This window comes from Euprymna scolopes, chromosome 30, assembly GCF_053919585.1.
Source record: "Euprymna scolopes isolate OS-2025 chromosome 30, ASM5391958v1, whole genome shotgun sequence".
Taxonomy (NCBI): domain Eukaryota; kingdom Metazoa; phylum Mollusca; class Cephalopoda; order Sepiida; family Sepiolidae; genus Euprymna; species Euprymna scolopes.
The window spans coordinates 18,096,763-18,117,463 of NC_136511.1; the positions used below are offsets into that span (position 1 = coordinate 18,096,763).

Consider the following 20,701-nt stretch of genomic DNA (forward strand, 5'->3'; position numbering starts at 1 on the left):
GATATAGGGTGTCTGATATGTAAATCTCTGAAGGTGCAGAACAGGGTGATTTTTTACAAAAATGTAATTAAAAAAAAAAAAAAGCAAGTTTTTGAATTTTCAAATCCCCCCCCCAAAAAAAACAACTCTTAAAACACCAAACTTTACATCAGAAGTTGCTTTGAATTCTAAAATGCAAAATTTTTTTTATAGGAAGCAAAAGCTGAGGAACAAAGAATGGCTGCTCGCTTGGCCAACGACATTGAGATTGCAAAAGCCCAGAGAGATTTTGAATTGAAGAAGGCCGCTTATGACCAGGAAGTTAATACAAAGAAAGCCATGTCTGATATGGCATACGAATTGCAGGTAAAAAGAAAACGATTTTTCATTCTCTTTTTTTTTAGATTGGCAATGTTTCCACCAATGAGCAATCAACAAAGCAAATAAAAACTAGGCTTTATGTTGCAAGTAAAACAGTTGCATTTACAAGTGCTTTTTTTTTTCCGCTTTTCTTTTGCCAACTGTTGTTTTTTACACTGACAATCTTTCCTATCTTAATACCAAGTTAAAAATGACTTTGCCCCCCCCCCCTTTTTTTTTTTGTTTAAATAAAACAAACAAATTATTTGTATACTCAAGTCTAAACATAACATTCGGTGCATATTTAGAATTACACTTATTTAAAAAGAAAATACAGAAAAATTGGACCACACAGGGATTAAGGACCCCGGCTGGCTTTGCTTAGAAAAGAGCAAATTTCGGGTGACACCGCTTTAACCTTCACCTTGGTATGTTCAAGCAGTTTTCATAACCAAGAGTGCATTTTTATATATTTACACAACTTTAAATTATGTCTGGAGCGATATTTTTATTTAAAAAAAATAATTTTTTAAATAAAACTATTTAAACCAAAATTTTGATATCTTTATTTTAAAAAAATAAATAAAAATAAATTTTTTAATAAAATTATTTAAACCAAAATTTTGATTGATATTTAACCGTGCTTGGGACGAATATCACATTTAAAATTGTGGCCGACAAGTAATTGTTTACAAATAATATATTTATGTATTTACAAAACAAAATAACTGGCATAATAACTGTAAATTTAGAAACTTTAAAAAAAATTATTTCGATCCAGAAAGTTTTTAAGAGCAGAAAGAAATATAAAATAACTGACTTGTTTGGATGTTCATGAATGTTTTGCGGATTTTTGCAACGAAGATGGATTTTTTTTATTTATGTAGAGTCTTTTTTCCTGTGTGTATTTTGATACAAATCAATTTGTTATATGCTCTGTAATTACATTGAGCTTTATAACTTGAAGAGTGAAATATAATTGAAGCAGGAAAAGATGAAAATGAAGAAGAAAAAAGAAGGAAAAGAACTAGAAACAGGAAAGATAAGAAACAGGAAAATCGAAAAAGAAAAGATTCAGTTGTAGATGACGAAGAAGATGAAGTAGAAATAAAAAAAATAAAAAAACAGGTTAGAGAGAAATAACAATAAAGAAGAAAGCGGACAAAAAGTAGAAAAAGATGAAAATAATCTATTATATTACAATAGAAAAATGCGAGCATGAAAAGTAGTATGGTTAAGCTTAAACATGGAAAAGTAAAGGACTAGTTGTTAAAGCTGGAAAAAAAAGGACAAGATATTCTAGTAAAAAATATAAATTTATAACTTAAAATATTGCAGCATTAAGAATTGATTATATAATGTTATAAATTGAATTTAAAAAATTCTTAATGCTGCAATATTTTAAGTTATAAATTTATTATACTTTTTACTAGAATATCTTGTCCTTTTCTGTTTCAGTTTTAACAACTAGTCGTTTGCTTTTCCATGTTTAAGATTAACCATATTACTTTTCACATTTTTCTATTGTAATTCATGATTTTCGCAGGCTTCCAATAAACTCACTTGTTCTTTGTTTAATTTCAGTTTTATTTTATTTATTTTTTTTGCCCCATAAACACAACACACATAAGTAATAACAATGTACGGCACTTGTCTGCTTTCAATATCACTTGTTACTTCTATTTTCATGAGCGGTGAATTGGTAGCAGCAGTAGTCACTGAAGCGGCGTGGTTGCTATGGAAACCAGTCATAAAAAAACGTCGCTCACCTCCTTACATTTTTTTACAATTTTGAACACATTTTGTTCTCATTCACCACAATACTGCAAACACGTCAGGCGTAGTCCTACTTATGATTCTCAAATCACATTGTTTTTTTTAGTAAAGCAGAAGATGTGGTATTCCACATTTTTATTTAATTCGGAATTTTTTTATTTCATGTTTTTATATTTAACGACCGATTTCTACCAAATCGCTAGAGCTTTATATTTGTTTCTTTTGCACTTTAACTTTCTTTAATTCTTGTTTTTCCTCTCTGGTTAATTTATTTTGCTTTGTCTCCCTTCAAATGATGCACGTAGAGGAGGGGGAAGACTTGCTTCATAAAACAATGGCTTCATCTCCCCTCCACTCCCCCCTCCACATATTCTTATACTGATAACAATGCTTTTTCTTTTTTCTTTTTCTTTTTGCTTTTTCCTTTCTTTTGCCTTCCTTTCTTTTGCCTTCCTTTCTTTTGCCTTCCTTTCTTTTGCCTTCCTTTCTTTTGCCTTCCTTTCTTTTGCCTTCCTTTCTTTTGCCTTCCTTTCTTTTGCCTTCCTTTCTTTTGCCTTCCTTTCTTTTGCCTTCCTTTGTCTTTCCTTTTTCTTTTTTTCTTAAGGAAACTTTGAACATTCATTTTAGACGTAAAAGCTGAATTTAATGAATTAAAAGAAAAAATGGACTTAAAACATTCTTCAATACTTTTCAGTATATAAAACAAAACTTCGGTATTTTTCTGTAACCGTAGTCCTCCCTTTCTATTATTAAAACCCTTTAGTAATACCCCCTGCCTTAAAGGAAAATGAGATTCTACTTCTGTGTGATTTTGTCCGAACACCCTGAAAAATTATATAGAAAAACATTTGTTTTAGAATTTACATTGGGGATCAGTTTTGCATATGAATTCAACATATGATCCCTCATTCCCAGGTCATTGTAGTGTTTTAGAGCAGTTAACCAATTTTTTGGTTCCCCAACAAAGGAGGGATTGGACCTAATAATTCACTCCTCTTTGCCTATATTTTCCTAATAACCATTTGGATTTTTAAAAAATTTTAAGTCGTGAAAATAATAAATTTTTTACTTCTGGAGGGGGATCCCACATGCTTGGCTTGTTTTTATTAGTAATAAATTTTGTGCATTTATTTATTTATCTATTTTTTTTGGGGGGAACGTGTATGGTTTTATGATTACAGGTGATTATTTTTTTCTCGTGTGTGTGCGCTACTCAAACTTTTAGAGTTTTCTAGAGGAAGGGAGGGCTAACCACTTGAACCAAGGATTAGTGATTAAGTATTTTTTATTACCCCCCCCCCAAAAAAAAAAGCAGAATTTATTATGGTTACCAACCTTAAAAAGCTAGAAATGGGAATTTATTTGTAAAATTTCACACTTGGTTAGCAAATGCATCTCAATTTCGATTTCAGATGAGACTAATTCCAAACTAAAAAAAAAAAAAAAATTGTTTTGATGCTAACAAATTGTGATTTTCAGGCCGCCAAAACAAAGCAGAAGATCAAAGAGGAAGAGATGCAGGTCCTTGTGGTTGAAAGAACACAACAGATCGCCGTTCAAGAACAGGAAATCACCCGTCGTGAAAGAGAGTTGGAAAGCCAGGTCCGTAAGCCAGCAGAGGCCGAAAAGTACCGTCTTGAGAAGATTGCCGAGGCAAACAGGTGATGATTATATACACGACGGATCATTTATTGAAATCTTTCTATATCTGTCACACTTATTAGTGATGGGACGATTCCAGTATTTTACCTGATTCTGACGCAATGATTCTGATTCTTTATAAACCTCTAAATATTTAACTATGGCGTTATTTTTTCCTGATTACCATAAAAACACGTTAAATGTGCAGATATTTTCTTAAATGTAAAAACACTCGTGTGGGAGGGGGGATCTATAAATTTTAATTTTACTAGTAGTTTAAAAGCAATAAATATTTTTTTATTACTGCCAACAGTGGAAGATTTTGCGTTAAACAAAATGAAATTAAAAAAAGGATAAAAGAATCGTTTTTGGCATTGTAAACAATTTTTTTCTAATACCGATTCCGATACCCTAAGAAGTTCAGATTCCTGATTTTGATTAATTGTCCCAACACTAATATTTTCAAACAAATACTATTATATTATTTAGATTTAACCATTTGGTAAATTTCACAATGTCCTGCCTTCAAAATAGACTTCGTAGCCTCATAGATGATGTCCTTTTCTCTTCCCTGCGACCTCTATCTCACAGAAGAGATGTTGCGAGTTTGTCTCTGATGTATCGTTATTTTCATAGAAAGTGTTCGACTGAGCTTCAGTCTATGGTCCCCCCTCGCCTAACTTTCACAAACACTCGTCTAGCTGAAAACACTATCAATAATTCCCCCCCCCCCCACTCTTTATCTGTGCCTAAACCTAAACGTAGATTCCATGAACAAAGCTTCTTTCTTAGAACTGCACGCCTGTGGAATTGTCTTCCGTTTTCCAGCTGACTACAATATGGTTGTATTCAAGTCTAACGTAAATAAGTTCTTGATGAGCCGTTCCATATAAGTTATCAAATGTACCAAATTTTCATTACTAATGATTAGTATATTGTCCAATTGCTACTGTACACTCTTTAACCCTTATCCTTAAGTGGCCTCTTGGCCTTGATAATGTGGTGATGCCTGTGTAAAAAAAAACAAAAAAAACAATTAACCTTTTTAAAAAATGTATGTTTTATTTAGCCAAGTTTCTAACAATAACTTTATTCCCGCATTTATTACACATACGCATTAAATAAAAAAAAAAAAAAAAAAAAAAAAAACTATAAATTGCCACATAATTTAGCCAAATTGTATTTTTCAAAAAAACACTTGTATAGGAAACATTTCTTACTCTTATGGCTTGGTAGCCGAACTGGTCTCCAAAGCACAGGTTTATGCACGGTTCAATAAGTGAATGAGCGTTTATGTTCGGGCATCAGTTGTACGCTAACTTCTGTCACGTGTGGGTTTCATGATTAAGAAGTTCTTTTTATTGCATAAAAAAATTCTGGTGGTAAAGGGTTAAGACCAGCAGACATTAAAGAGCATCTGATAACAACTGGAAAAATTTGGTCGAGAGTACTTGCAAAAATCTGGGACAAAAATACATGTACGGATCCTATGGACAGCAATTTAACAGAAACATAAGGATCGTACAAAAGGTAGAAAAAATTAAAAAAAAAAAAAAAAAAAAACCCTCTGTACTGCAGGCTTGCTTTCCAGCTAACTACAACATGGTTTTCTTTAAGTCCAATGTAAACAAGTTCTTGGTGAACTAACCATTTAGAGCGATTTTTCTGCGTTTGATGTTACACTATATTTGATGGTCAGGACATTTTAGGAAGTGTGGAGTCGACCCTTTGTTATTATACATTTTTTTTGCGTTTCTTTAATTTTTTTTCTCTCCAATTTTTAGGAACCGAATCATCTTAGAAGCTGAAGCAACATCCGAATCTAAGAAGGTAACTTTTAAAAAAATTTGTTTTAATCTTTTTTTAAAAATTTTTTTATCTTTTTTTTTTTTTTTAAATCTTTTTTTTTTTTTTTTAAATCTTTTTAAATCTTTTTTATATATATATATATATATATATATATATATATATATATATATATATATATATTTTTAAATAGCTTGTTTTAATCTTTTTAGAAAAAATTTGTTTTAATCTTTTTAAAAAAAATTTGTTTTAATCTTTTTAAAAAAAATTTGTTTTAATCTTTTTAAAAAAAATTTGTTTTAATCTTTTTTAAAAAATTTGTTTTAATCTTTTTTAAAAAATTTGTTTTAATCTTTTTTAAAAAATTTGTTTTAATCTTTTTTAAAAAATTTGTTTTAATCTTTTTTAAAAAATTTGTTTTAATCTTTTTTAAAAAATTTGTTTTAATCTTTTTTAAAAAATTTGTTTTAATCTTTTTTAAAAAATTTGTTTTAATCTTTTTTAAAAAATTTGTTTTAATCTTTTTTAAAAAATTTGTTTTAATCTTTTTTAAAAAATTTGTTTTAATCTTTTTTAAAAAATTTGTTTTAATCTTTTTTAAAAAATTTGTTTTAATCTTTTTTAAAAAATTTGTTTTAATCTTTTTTAAAAAATTTGTTTTAATCTTTTTTTTTACATCTTTTTTTTTAAATCTCTTTTTAAATCTTTTTTTTTTTTTTACATATATATTTTTTTAAATAGCTTGTGCTAAACAACAGTTCTTTTCTCCTTTCAACATTTAAAAAAATTTTTTTTTTTTTTAAGATACAACAATTAAATCTCCCTCCTCTGCCATTACTAGTGCGTTTGTAATTGTTCTTGCAGGGAATATCCATTGTCTTTAAAAACAAAAGGAGCCACATCATTTAATTTGTTCAATGTTTTGTGTCGGGTAGTGTTATTGATCGAGTGTGCCAGCACCTGGTGGCAGGGAGGGAGATCCCCACCCTCATAGATCCCCACCCTCAGCCCCACCTTTTCCTTTTCATCCTATCATCCTAGCTATACAACTGTTTCAAGGTTATTTCATCGACCCTTTTCTGAAATAGTTTGATATCTACCTCCCTTCCCTTTGTCATTAAACAATTTAATATTGCAATGTTTTTTGGTTTTTTTTTTACTATTTCTTGAGATTACAACTCTCACCCCCCCCCCCCTTACTTTTCTCACTTTTCTATTTTAAAAAAATTATTTTAGTTTAATTCACCATGGAATTTCTTGCGCATTCTGTTTTCACAACAAAACTAAATCAATTTAATCAATAAACCTTTCTCACGCTCACTTTTTTCTTTTTTTTTTCTCTCACCCATTATTTCCATTCATCAATATGACAAGCACCTGCTTTCATTTCCTGAAACAAATAATAAAAACGTCTTTTATTTCCGACCATGATTCTTATTTTGGTTGTCATTTTTTCATAACATTTCGATCGATGTAACCTCTGGCCTTTTGGTTGCATATTATTGAACTTGGGAAGCTCTTGGTCAAATTAGGTTAAGCAGAATTTCAAACTGAACACTTTATTAAATCCATGAAGGTAGTTCTTGTTCCATCAGCCATGATCGTGATAGTGCGGATATTTGCAATTCGAATCACATAAAATTTATGCCCTTGCACACTCGATGGGAGGGGGGGGGAAATTGTGCACAAATAAAATAAAATTTTCAATATTGTCACACGAGACAGTCACTTCTCTCATACTCATAAAATTTGAGTTTCTTAGGAAAAATGAAACTGCTAGATCAATTTACATGATTTTTTTTTTTGTGGGGGAAAAAAAAAAAACTGTGCCCAAATGACATAAAATTTTAAATCGTAGGTTGTCCTCTACACCAACCCGATCCTGGTCAACAACAGATTGATATAAGATTTTCAAGTTTAATAGAATCTGAATGTTTTACAAAACAAAATCACAATAAGCACTTGTCTAACTACAACTACTATCAACAATTCCCTCCACTCTCTGTGCCTAAATGAAAATTCCACAAAGCTTTTTTCCTAGAACTGCCTACATGTGGAACTCATTACTGCAGGCCTGCTTTCCAGTTAATTGCAACATGGTTTTCTTTAATCCAAAGTAAACAAGCTCTTGTTGAGCTGCTCGCTTAACTAATCAAATTTTACCTAATTTCCGCCATTTAATGATCGTTATGCTGTTGTCTCACTGACTGTAACAGGGCGTGTTATCGGCGTGCGTACAAATACCGAGCCATGTGCAAAATGACGTCATAGTAAGGAAAAAAGAAAGTTATAAAAAAGAGAGCACGTTAGAAAAGACAATCACGTTGGTGACTTCACAGCCATAATGAGAAGTCACGTGTGGTGGAAGAACGACAAAATAAATGCCATCGTTAAAAAAGAAACGTAGTTATTATTGCTCAAATTACATATAATTTTAAACCATAGGTTGTCCTCTACACCAACCCGACACTGGTCAACAACAGATTTAAGATTTTTCAAGTTTAATAGAATCTGAATGTAACGAAGTCACGCATGGTGGAAGAATGAGGAAATAAATGTCATTTTAATAAAAAAAAAAGTAGTTATTACTTGTCCTATGTTCTTTGTGACATACTCTGCTACAAAGTGTTTGGTCTCGGGGGGGGGTCTACATGTTAACATATTAATAACAATATTACATGACTACCTTACACTCAGTTAATCCCTATCCTCAAGAGGCCTTCATGTCTTGATAAGTGGTGATTCCCTTGTAAAAAAAAAAAAAAAAAAAAAAAAAAATTCTAATTTGATGAATATTCTGTTGTCATCTGGATCTGCTGAACCTTTTTTTCACTGGAACGCCAAAGACTGAAGGGCGAACTAATTTTGGTCTATAACCTCCTTCATGACCATTAAAACCTCCTTTGGGATCATTTTATACTGGCATCCGAACGTGGACTGAGAGGACACGACCTGAAGTTGTTTCAACAGTGATTTTGGCTAAATCAATAAAAAGCATAACTTTCTATCCGCATATCGGCTTCCTGGAATAGACTGTCGCTTGAGGTTGTGACCTCACAAACAACAGATCAGTTCAAGACAAAGTTGGACAGGTGCTCGTCAACTGTATTTCTGTTTAAATTCGCAGAGGTCCTCCTTCCCTCTTTGTTTGCTTTCCTCCTCTTTTTTCTCTCTCCCCGTGCCCTTAACGGCAACAAAACATGTAATGTTTCAACCTATATTGAATACATTTAATTAAATTGAAACTTTGAAATAATAACGTTATCATTTAGAAACCCGTCTTAATTATTCTATACTTTCACCTAATAATTTAATAAATATTGGGTTGAGAAGAAAAACCATGTAATGTTTTAACCTATATATATATATTCATATTCCTGTCTGTTGATTGTTTTTGTTTGTTCACAAGTTGATAAATATATACAAAAATCCATTACTTTATCACATTATTCATTCCTATATATACTATTATTGCAAAATATAAGATTAAAAAGGTGACGTCATTTGCATATTACATTAAGGAAAATCAACTTTATTAAATAACGGTGTATTAGTTATTGTTTATAGTGAGAGAATTAGTTTAAGTGTTCTATTTAAGTTTATTATAGCAGGTGTCGATCCTGGCAACATTGGGTATCCATGCTAGTGCCGAATAAATTGAATTGAACAATATGATAATCTGAACTGTTTTTTCATTTTATGAATGTGTTTTTGTTTTTCTTTTCCAGCTAAAGGGTGAAGCTGAAGCTTTCGCAATTGAGGTGAAAGCAAAGGCCGATGCCGAACAAATGAGGCGTAAAGCCATTGCTTGGCAATCATATGAAGATGCCGCCAAGACTGATATGATCCTTGAAGCTCTGCCCAAAGTAAGTTGCAAATGTCTGTGTTTGTATGCCCAACTAAAACTCAAAAACTACAAAACACCCACAAAGTTGGTATATTCTTGATGGGCATTGCCTCGGATAAATATCTAAAATTTAGAAAAAATCCATGTATTCTTTTGGCCTGGCACAGATTTTGTCAGGGATGAAGTAGGGTCAGTTTTTCAGTCATTTGATGTACAAACTAAAGGGAAGTAACTCTGATTTTTTTTTTTATCAGTTTATTCCCTTATGCCGACTCCCTTCTCGATATCCATATAAAAAAGTTGTGTGTATGTGTGTGTCCAGAGAGAGGAAGATGTTGGGAGAGAAGGATGAAGAAAGCTCGAGGAGAAATGAAAGTTTTTATAAAAATGTTACATTTTGTCCTGGGCAATGCTGAATAGCCTTGCTAGTTTATTATATAAAATGCAACATCTGTGTGCATGAGTTTTTTTTTGTTTTTTTTTTTTAACTGAACATACAAAAGCTCAAAGTTGCACTGGATGAATTTATATATCTATAAAAGTGAACGTGTGTGTGTGTGTGTGTGTGTGTTTGCATTTCCCTACACAATAACTCTGTCAATTTTAAGTCTACAGACTCAAAATTTGATATACAAGGTACTGAGATTTGGGAAAATCTTTGTAATCCGTTTTCGACTAAAAATTTGGCTGTTAAGGGGTCAAAGTTTGATTTGACATTTGAGAACTCTACCAAACTCCTCCACCAATTTTGGGTATAAACAATTGAGATTTTAGATATGTTCCTTGGACATGGATCTTGCTTAATAAATGTTAAGGGGTCATAATAGGGGTCAAAGTTTTTTAAAAATTTGACCTCTGCGGTCTCTACCAAATTACTCAGACAATTTCTGGTCTAAACATTTGAAATTTTACATAAAGGGTATTCAGAGATAGGGAAAGCTTTTTAATTGGTTTGGTTCGGAAATTTGAGCTATCAATATATAAATGTATGTATGTTTGCATGTCTGCCTAAAACTTTCGACAGAGGCAACGGATTTTCACAAGATTAGTTTCGTTTGAAGCTCGACCCTTCAGACGAAAAATACCAAAAAATTGGCTAAAAACATTTTCTTCACCCTCAACTGGGCACTTTTCTACAGGGAGGGGTCGCTTTTTTTTTGCCGTATTTTCGGAAGTCATCCCCTCTTTTTGATTGTCTAGCCTTAATTAAAACCTACGTCACTCCCAGTTGGACGGTGGTCGTAACAGCAAAGCGGTCACGGTTATTTTCACATTTTTTTTTCCTCCTTCACGGTACGGATTCAAGCCTGCCTTTCTACTACCACTTTTTTCTTTTTTTTTGCTCAACATACACCTTCAAACACCCGGGCAACGCCGGGCATAAATGCTAGTAATATCTAAAATGTTCATTCCTTGGGGGTCGACCAGTCTAGGTTTCATCAGGGGAGATTGGTTTTTCAGTCATTTTCAGTGTTATTATCTACTGTATAAAAGAGGGGTGAATGACGTGCATTATTTTCAGTACATTAAAACGAGAGAGGAATGGGCTGAGTAGAGGTGGAAAACAGGGATAGCAGAGAAAGATGTGGACAAACGGGGAAGAGGAAAAGACAAATTGAGAGATAGAAGTTTTAATATGAAAATGTTACACATATGTTTGTTATAGACCCAGGTAAGCCTGCTAGTGCAATATAAATATTAAAGTTCCCAAATGCCGCTTTAATTTCCAATGCAGTAACGCATCGTAGATTCAGCACCTAATCTCATTTCAAAACCAGAACACAAGTTGTGAAACCGCATATTTCAGATGGACAACATAAGAATGAGCCAGTGTTATCTAGGCTTTGCTTCTTCATTCTGTATGAAGTATTTCCAAAGTTTTGCCATAAAAACATTTACTCAAAAACTATTTAACTGATCATGCTAAAATATTGCATCAAGAAGCATCCGATCCATTCAATTTGGAAGTTGAAATTCTATCAAAACTTCAAGATCAATGTTAAAGCTCAAATTGTTGCACAGCAGTTATTTTAATACTAGCCTGGGTGCCTGGTGTTGCCCAGGTGCTTGAAGGTGTATATTTAGCAAAAAAAAAAAAATGGTATTCGGCAGGCAGGCTCAAACCCGTACCGGGAAAGAGGAAAAGAAAGTAACAAAAAAAAAAAACATGACATCTTTGCCGTTGCCTCCATTGTAAAACCGGAAGTGATGAAGGTTTACATTAAATTTAGTCAATCGAAAAGAGGCAATGACGTAAGAAAATATCTGTGAAAAAGGGGACCCCTCCTTGTAGAAAAGTGCCCAGTCGAGGTTTAAGGAATTAATGTTTTTAGCCAATTTTTCGATATTTGTTGTTCAAAGGATCCAGCTTCAAAACGATACCGATCGCATGAAAATCTGTCGCCTCTGCTGAAAGTTTTGGGCAAACATGCATACATACATTTAAGCACAGGTGAAATTTATATAATAGACTAGTGGGCGTACCTGGCGTTTCCCGGGTGTTTGGAGGTGTAAAAGAAAAAATAAAAGGTGTTAGTAGGGAGGGAGGCTCGAACCTAAAGGCGAAAAAGAAAATGAAAGAAAACATGAACTTTTACTGCTACACTACGAAGCCACAGAAAGTGAAGTGTTCAAATTTAGCGATTTTGCTAGTAGGTGCAGAAACAAATGTTGGTTGAAGGTGAGGTTAGCTTTCCGCGGTTTCATTTATTTGTTTCCCCATAATGTTAGGGAAACTCTCAAATGAATAGCAATTGTCTGATATGACGGGTTTTCCTCACATTGATCAAAGCTAATTGCTTTCAAGATGTCCCGGCACGAAAAGCCGCTGACGGCTTTGCTTTCGACTAGAACGAAATAGCGTGAATTTTGTAAATGTCGCTCAAGTAAAAGATATAGATGATCTCTGTTCGCAAATCTAGGGAGTATATAAAGTTCTAAAATATAGTATCCCCCCTCCCCCGAGAACCCCAGCGTAAAAAGTCTTTGCTGGACATACAAAAAACGCGCACGATCGTTTTGCCCTTTCTTTAAGAACAAGTCAGTGCAGTATGTGACTAAGGTATAATTAGATTGAGTTTGAAGGGGGACTAATATACCCCAAAATTATATAGACCCAGAAATTTCCTCATATTAACCTTATTTAATTAACTCAAGAGAATGATATGAAAAGTGGTTCACTGTTTGAAACACTCAATAATAAATTAAGATTTAACGGTTAGAAAGACCAGACGGGTGTGAAATAGTTTTTAATAAATATTGATATTTATAAAAATATAAATAAATATTGATATTTATAAAAATTAAAATTTTCTTTTTCTTTGAATAGTAAAATATTCAATTTCAGAAAATTGAACAGATTTGTTTTTTTTTCCCCCACCCCCGACATGCAATGGCGATGGGAATCTTTGAAATGTTTGGAGTCAAGTCAAGATGATGTTTGTTTGTTTGTCTGATTACAACTTTTTGGTATCTATTGAACGTATTCTTGGCCCTGTCGGTGGGACATTAGAATACGCCGACTGTTCCCCTGCAGAGGGTAAAAAGTCCCTCAATGGGGGTCCTGGATATGACCTTGAACTATATCCAGTGGTGAGGCCCCAGCTTGTGGGCTTTGGGGAGTGTGGAGCCACCCTTTAATTACCATTGCTCCCGGGTCCACTCTGACCCGGAGTGGTAGTACCTGTTAGGGTCCCAACTATGGGTTAAATAGAAACCGACGTGAAAACAACAAATATATTCTATTAAAAAAAATTTTTCTTCAAAATCTTTGGATTCGGCATTAAATAACACGAAAAGAGTTGATATGCCGTAAAACAAACAACCAGCCAACCAACAATCCAATTCTTAAATGAATATAATTAAACAATTAGATAAGAAAAAAGAAGTTACAGACCAATTACAAAGTACAAATTGTAATTCTGTAAGTGAATAACTCTAATTAGATCATTTTAAGATTATTTTGTGGGCACATGTGTGAAATGATTGACTTTTACGAGCATCCTGTTCCCCTCCTCCTCGAGAAACTTGGCATCTCAGAAGAACCGTTTGTACTTTCCTCAGTTCGTGATGGTCATTTTTGTTCTGTTTTTATATTTGTCTTTTCTTTTTTTTTTTCGTCTTCAGGTTGCTGCTGAAGTTGCTGCTCCCTTGGCCCAGTGTCGTAAAATAACAATGGTCTCGAGCGGCAAAGGTGAAATTGGTGCTGCCAAATTGACCGGTGAAGTCCTCCAGATTATCGAGAAATTGCCACATGTCATCGAGGGGCTTACAGGTGTCAACCTTATCAGCCAGGTGAGTTTTTTTTTTCCTCTTACTTATATAATAAATTTTCTCTTTCTCTTTTCTTTTTTCTTTCTCTTTATTATTTTTGCTTTCTTTTTTTTTTTTTTTGTCTTTTTTGTTTGTCGTTTTTTTTTTTATTTGTCTTTTTTGTTTGTCTTTTTGGCCCTTATGTCAACGGGTCATTAAATCTAAGGCAGATAACCTAGCAAAAATAAGCATATTTTGCGCAAATATAATAATAAAAAAAAAAAGTGATTACACGATTACTGTAGCCGAGTTCTGGAAATTGCTGAAGCAGTTTACGAAAAGGAAACAAGTTAATGAACAAACTTAAAATATAACAATGTTAAGTAACAAAATAAACTTATTAACACAAAACAAAAGAAAACAACCTGTTATAATGTTTTGATGTTACTTAACCAAAAACAAAAATTAAATAAACTTTTTAATTAACAAAAATAACAACACTTTTTTTGAAGGAGATTTTGAAGTATTTAAATCGTCATTTTAATTTTTTTTTTTAATTTTTTTTTTTAAACGAAAATAAAAAATTAAAAAAAAAAATTGTTTTTCTTTATTTTAGGTAATTAGTCAGCGTCAGGATGATTAAAACTTTTTTGAATGAGATTTCGAAGTATTTAAACTGTCAATTTCTGGTTATGATTCAAGTTTAATTTAATTTTTTTTGTTACTAATCTGTGGTTTCATTTTGCAAGGTATAATTCGGGGTGCATAATGATTGTACACAAAACAACGAAAATAGAAAAGTTTTTTTCTTTTCTTTTTTTTTTTTTTTTTTTTTTTTTTCATTTAAAATTCTTATTGTTTTACTGATTATTTCAACGTCCCAAATTATATCTTTCAAAATATGCTTATTTTTGCTGTTTATTCTGATTATCTCCCTTGGATTTAATGATCGTTGATATAAGCGCCTTTCTTTTTTTGTTTGTCTTTTTTTGTCTTTTTTCTTTTTTTTTGTCTTTTTTTGTCTTTTTTTGTCTTTTTTGTCTTTCTTTCTTTTGTCTTTCTTTCTTTTGTCTTTCTTTCTTTTGTCTTTCTTTCTTTTGTCTTTCTTTCTTTTGTCTTTCTTTCCCTTTTTTGAAAGTTCAATCCAAAAGATGGGTCTGAATCAAAATAAACAATTGCATAATTAGTTTTCTTTTGTTTTTTTTTTTTCTTCCTCATTGCAAATAACCTTACTAAGCTTAGTGAATATCACACATGTGACAACAATTTGAAGTCCGAAAGATGATTGAAAAGGAATTAAACTTCTCGGGTGTCTTTAATTACAATCGTCATCAACATTTAAATTGAAAACAAAGATTTGATTTCAACATAAGATTAAATCTGGATGGTATAGGGCGATGTGTGCGAAGTAGGATACTTATATGGTATGGTCACATTGAAGGAATGGATGAGAGTGCTTGGGTTAATGGATGTAGAACAAGATAACATGTCTAGTTCACAAAAAAAAACAATAAAAGCATCGAAAGTGACAATAGATTTGATAAGAACTCAAATAAAAACCTGCTAATTTCTAAAAGCGGTGCAACACATGCCAACATGTCAAATGGACATTAAACTAATTGTTCTTCTTATACTCGCAAGTTAACATGCATATGGAAATTTTTCTTTTTTTCTAACGGCACTTGTACAGTTTAATCAAGACAGTAAAAAATGAAAATATCGAAAAATAATTAAAAAAAAAAAAAGGTTATATTGTACGTATGTTTTAGACTGAAGATCTCAAAAAAAAAAAAAAAAAAAAAAATTTTCACTTAATTTGATCGGGTAGGTTTTTTTTATTTTTTTTCGTTTTTTTTACAGTGGAAAAACACGTTTTTATGGCAGTGCGTTGAAGGCAAACATTTTTTAATTTCTTGAACATGCCACGGGGAGATAACTCAATCTAAAGTGCCGACACTCCCTCCCCATCTTTAATACTAGCTTTTATTCCTAAAAATCGAACCTTTTGCTCGGTATCATAACAAATTGTTTTTTTTTTTTGCTGTAAAAAAAAATAAATAAAAAAACTACTTGATGAAATTAAGTGAATTTTTTTTTTTTTTTTTTTTGGGAGAACTTCATTCCATAACGGATATGTACAATTCAAACTTTTTCGATATTTTTATTTTTTAATGTCTTGATTAAGCTGTAAAAGTACCTTTCTAACAATATTTGTAATTCGTTACAGGCATTTTATCCTGCGTTTAGAAGTGCATACTACACACAGGTCACATGTTCGTGAAGTGAGTGAATAGAAAGAGTCCTGGTTCCAAATTATTTTATTTATTTCTACATTTTCTTGGATTATTTTATTTATTTTGGTATTTTTTTTATTTTACTTTTTATATTTATTTTTTTTTATTTTATATTTTAAATTAATTTCTTTAGCGGGGATGGAGCGCCTGGGTTTGCCAGATCATAAAATATGCTTAAATATTATAATCATGTAGATTTTGTATTTATTATTATAGATCCAATTCTCTATTGAATATTATATTGTACCTAATATGTAGTACTAATATCAGAAGTTTAAAAAGGAATTAATTGGGAAGTTCAGAGATAATAAAGATTTAATATTAAATGACCTGGAGAAGCAAATTGGATTTGAGCAGAAAGAGATATAAATATCTAGGTAAGTTGAAATGAAAATTTTGCATTTCGACTAGCCGAATTTTGTACACGTTATTCATCCAAACAAAGATTTTACTTATTATAAATCATCCTTGGTGTATGATTAATATTTCCTGTTAATTTCAGTGTTATGTGACCAGTGGTTCAAAAGTTTGTCAGTTAAATATTTACACATAGATATGTGTCTGCTGTTGTATATGTATAGATTTGTTTATATTTTTATTTTTTTTATTTTGGCTTATTTTTTTAAATCCTTATAACATTTTTAATTTATTTATAGTTAATTTTACGCTGGTGATCACGAAATGTATAAAATTGAAACTTTTTTATGTAATTTTTCATTTTGGTGTTGTAACTTGAAATGTCCATTTTTTTTTTTTTTTTTTCTTTTTTTTTTCCTGACCATTTTCATCAAATATAGCTTCTTTTATTTATTTATTTATTTATTGCCTTCTTTCCTTCCTTATTTTTGTTGGTTTTAGTTTCTTGTATTGTTTCCATACATTATTATTTTGTCATAGTTTATTTCATTGCTCACTGATTTTTCTTTTTCTTTCTCCTTTGGTTGCAAAAAATGAATTAATCTGTTTTTTGTTTTTTAATCCAAGCTTAAAAAAATTTCTTGTGATTTTATTGTGAATTTATTAATTGCTATCATCTCCAAACGATGTCTTCTGCTGGTTGCCTTAGTGTGATTCTAGGCTAAAACTATTGTTTAGGGGTAAGGAGGGGGGGGACCCATTGAAAAACAAAATTTGTATAAGTTTTTGGTTATAGTCAGCTAAAGTACTTCCTAGTTTCAGGTGTAGTGCTACCGGAAACGGTGGCAAGGCAAATAAGTTCCTTTGCTTTTGTTTTCCTCTCACGCCTGTGCATGTACTTTTTTTTATTACGTTTTTTTATCTTTTATTTAATATTCGTTGAAAAGTTTTCAGTCTTATTTTAATTAAGAATTATTGAAATTATTTTTATTTGATTTTTTTTTTTTTAATTATCAAATTTTTTTTTTTTTTTTTTTTAAGACTTATTGAAAACCCCTACTCTTTTTTATTAATGTGCTGCTTAATAAAGACTTAAGAATAATTATTTTTATCTGCATAATTGTACTTTTTATTGTATATTTTTCAGTAACGTCCTTTTCTTGTATTTTATTTCAATAAATCGCTTCACAATAGAAATACTGAACAATAAGTGATGAAACTGATTTGTCTTGTTACCGCTTCTGGTAGCAGACACACCGGAAGTTAGGAAGTACGTTAGCTGACCATAACCTAGTTTTGTTATTAGCTTATTCTTTAAACGAAGACCATCAACACGGAAAACTGACAAGCTCAAGATTTGCTGTATTAATTGATTTTACGAGAGAAAATAAAATTGATACAAAAATGGAATTAGATCAAGTTTTGATTAAATATTTCGACTGAATATGAAACCAAAGTAAATTATTTTCTATGCAGCAAATCAGTTGGTCGAAAAATATTTTGTAACTAATTTAATTTTATAGCCATTAATAAACGATTATGTACAATTTTTTTTTTTTTTTTTTTTAGCCTAAATTAATATTTAATAAAAAGCCTCCAAATTTCAGAGTGGTAGGTTAGTCTTGACTTCATTAACTGCTATTGTATAAAAAGGATATCACTTCAATATATATATATATATATATATATATTGTTTTTTAAAGCCAAAAACAATGCGGAGGGAGACCAGAAAAGATGAAGTAAAAAAAACAAACAAACATATGTAGACGAGTATGGTTGAGTAGAGGAGTGTCTAACCTTTATTTAACTATCATTCTTCACTTCAATGTATAAACATTTATTACCAAGTTGCTGGTATGTCCGGTGTATGTAAAGTCCGTGGGTGGTGTGGAACTTTGATTAATTTCGTATTATAACTGAGAATTATCACCTTCTCAACACACAAATACGGATACATAAAAGGTAAAACAAAATAAAAACATTAATAAAACAACTTAAAACAGAACACAAAAAAAAAAGATAAATAAAAACTTCAACAACAGCATCGGATAAACAAAAAAAAAAACCCCAAAAAACAATAATGATAAATTACGCAATATTGTATAAAACAAAATAAAATAAAAAAAAAAATGCATATATGTAAATATATAACCAAAGCTTACAACAGAAATAATGTAATAAATATATAAGTAAAATAAAATATTTCTGCAGGATTGCCACGCTCTCTCCGCCATCTTGAATCCACTTTTGTCTTCTATTTTGAAAAAGAGAGGTACCTTTCTCTCGAAATTAATCGAAGTCCCACACCACCCACGGACTTTACATACACTGGACATACCAGCAACTTGGTTATAAATGTTTATACATTGAAGTGAAGAATGATAGTTAAATAAAGGTTAGACACTCCCCTACTCAACCATACTCATCTACATATGTTTGTTTTTCTTTTTTACTTCATCTTTTCCGGTCTCCCTCCGCATTGTTTTTGGCTTTAAAAAACAAAATATATATATTTCTTTACCAACAATGCTTCAAGCAAACTACTACCTACTCTTTATGTTATATATATATATCTCAAAGAGTTATCCTTAACAAACCAAAACTTATCAAGATAAGAAAAGCTCAACATTAGAGGAGCAAACAATATTACATGAAAGATGAGGAATAAGTTATATATAACTTTATATTATATCATCAGTCAATAAGGAAAAGTTAAGGAAAAAAAACCTTTTTAGGCCATGGCCATTCTCATTTCATATCTAAATGTCATTAAACCAGTTTTCATCTATATTTTCATTTTGTATAATTCTGGCACTCCTTTTCTGATGAGAAGCATTTAGTTTCAAAATACCATGGTCTAAAGAGTTTTTTCTTAATTTTTCCCTTAACTTTTCCTTATCTGTTCTATCCCAACCATTATCAATGGACCAGAGGTCATCTCGTCAGCATCAGACAAGGCCAAACTATTTGCAAAGAACTTTGCAGCTAATTCTACCCGATGCGACGAAGGCCATCAGCTCCCCATATTTACTCCTATAACACAGAACACGCTAGGTAACATACAAATATCCATGCGTGAGGTCGCCAAGCTAATCAAGAACCTTGATTCCAGTAAAACAACTGGCCCTGACGGCATCCCAATTATAGTGTTAAAAAAGCTTCAACCAGAACTTGCTCCCATACTTACGAAACTGTTTAAGCGTTGCCTTAAGGAGAAGTGCTTTCCGACTCCCTGGAAGACCTCATCAGTTTGCCCTGTATTTAAGAATTCAGGTGAGAAGTCATCTCCCTCTCAGTACAGACCAATAAGCCTCCTGTGAGTTATGAGTAAGTTGCTGGAATCCATATTAAATAGAGAAATAGTCAACCACCTCAGCAGAAACAACCTTCTTAGTGACACACAATATGGTTTCCGCTCTGCAAGATCTACCGCAGATGTGCTAACGGTTATATCTCACAGGATTAGTGAGTCTCTTGACAAAGGCTTCCTTTCCAGGGCAATTGCTCTTGACATATCAAAGGCCTTCGACAAGGTATGGCATAAGGGTGTACTTCACAAGATTTCCAGCTACGGTATAACTGGAAATGTTTTCTCAATCATTAAATCATTTCTCTCCGATAGGCTCATAAGAGTAGTGGTCGATGGACAAAAATCAGAGGCCTGGAGTATTAATGCTGGAGTCCCTCAGGGGTCAATCCTGGGCCCAACTCTCTTCCTGATCTACATCAATGACCTCCCTAAACACATACTTAAATCATTCGTTGACATCTATGCTGATGACACGACCATCTACGGCAACACATCAAAGGCTGTAAATGACAAAGTTCTCTCTGATTCTCTCTCCTCTGATCTCGAGCGCGTGGTTCAGTGGGGGAAGACGTGGCTGGTTACCTTTTAATGCATCTAAAACCAAACTCCTATCTTTACATCATCAACGCTCTGATCCCCATCTGGCATCAATTGGGATGGATGGCTCTCGTCGGGGAGAGGCCCCATGTTTTGACAAGCTTCTGGGTTTGACCTTTACTCCTGATCTGAAATAGAACACGTACATCAAGTCTGTTGCCAAGGTCGCTGGAAAGATAGTGGGATCCTTCTACCACTCCAGAAGATATCTCACTACTGATGTAATTCTCTATCTATATAAAAGCCAAGTACGTCCGAGGATGGAATACTGCTGCCATATCTGGGCAGGAGCTGCTAAAAACAGCCTATTCTGCCTTGACCGAGTACAAAATAGACTTCGTGGCTTAGTGGGGGATGCTCTTTTCTCTTCCCTGCAACCTCTCTCCCACAGAAGAGACGTTGCGAGCCTATCCTTGTTTTATCGTTACTTCCATGGCAGGTGCTCGTCTTAACTCCAATCTCTGGTCCCCCCTCACCAGTCTT

General features: G+C 32.2%; 1 protein-coding gene across 4 annotated transcripts in view; it reads left to right on the forward strand.

Moving 5' to 3' along the window:
* Positions 1 to 20,701, forward strand: part of LOC145254684 (flotillin-1-like) — a 156,346-nt gene that overhangs the window by 125,738 nt on the left and 9,907 nt on the right. For all 4 annotated transcript variants that reach the window (XM_080113334.1, XM_080113335.1, XM_080113337.1 and 1 more), the window contains exons 7-11: positions 193 to 345; positions 3,595 to 3,776; positions 5,541 to 5,586; positions 9,291 to 9,428; positions 13,535 to 13,702. In XM_080113334.1, coding sequence (XP_079969460.1) covers positions 193 to 345; positions 3,595 to 3,776; positions 5,541 to 5,586; positions 9,291 to 9,428; positions 13,535 to 13,702 — 687 coding nt within the window. The remainder of the gene's footprint in view (positions 1 to 192; positions 346 to 3,594; positions 3,777 to 5,540; positions 5,587 to 9,290; positions 9,429 to 13,534; positions 13,703 to 20,701) is intronic.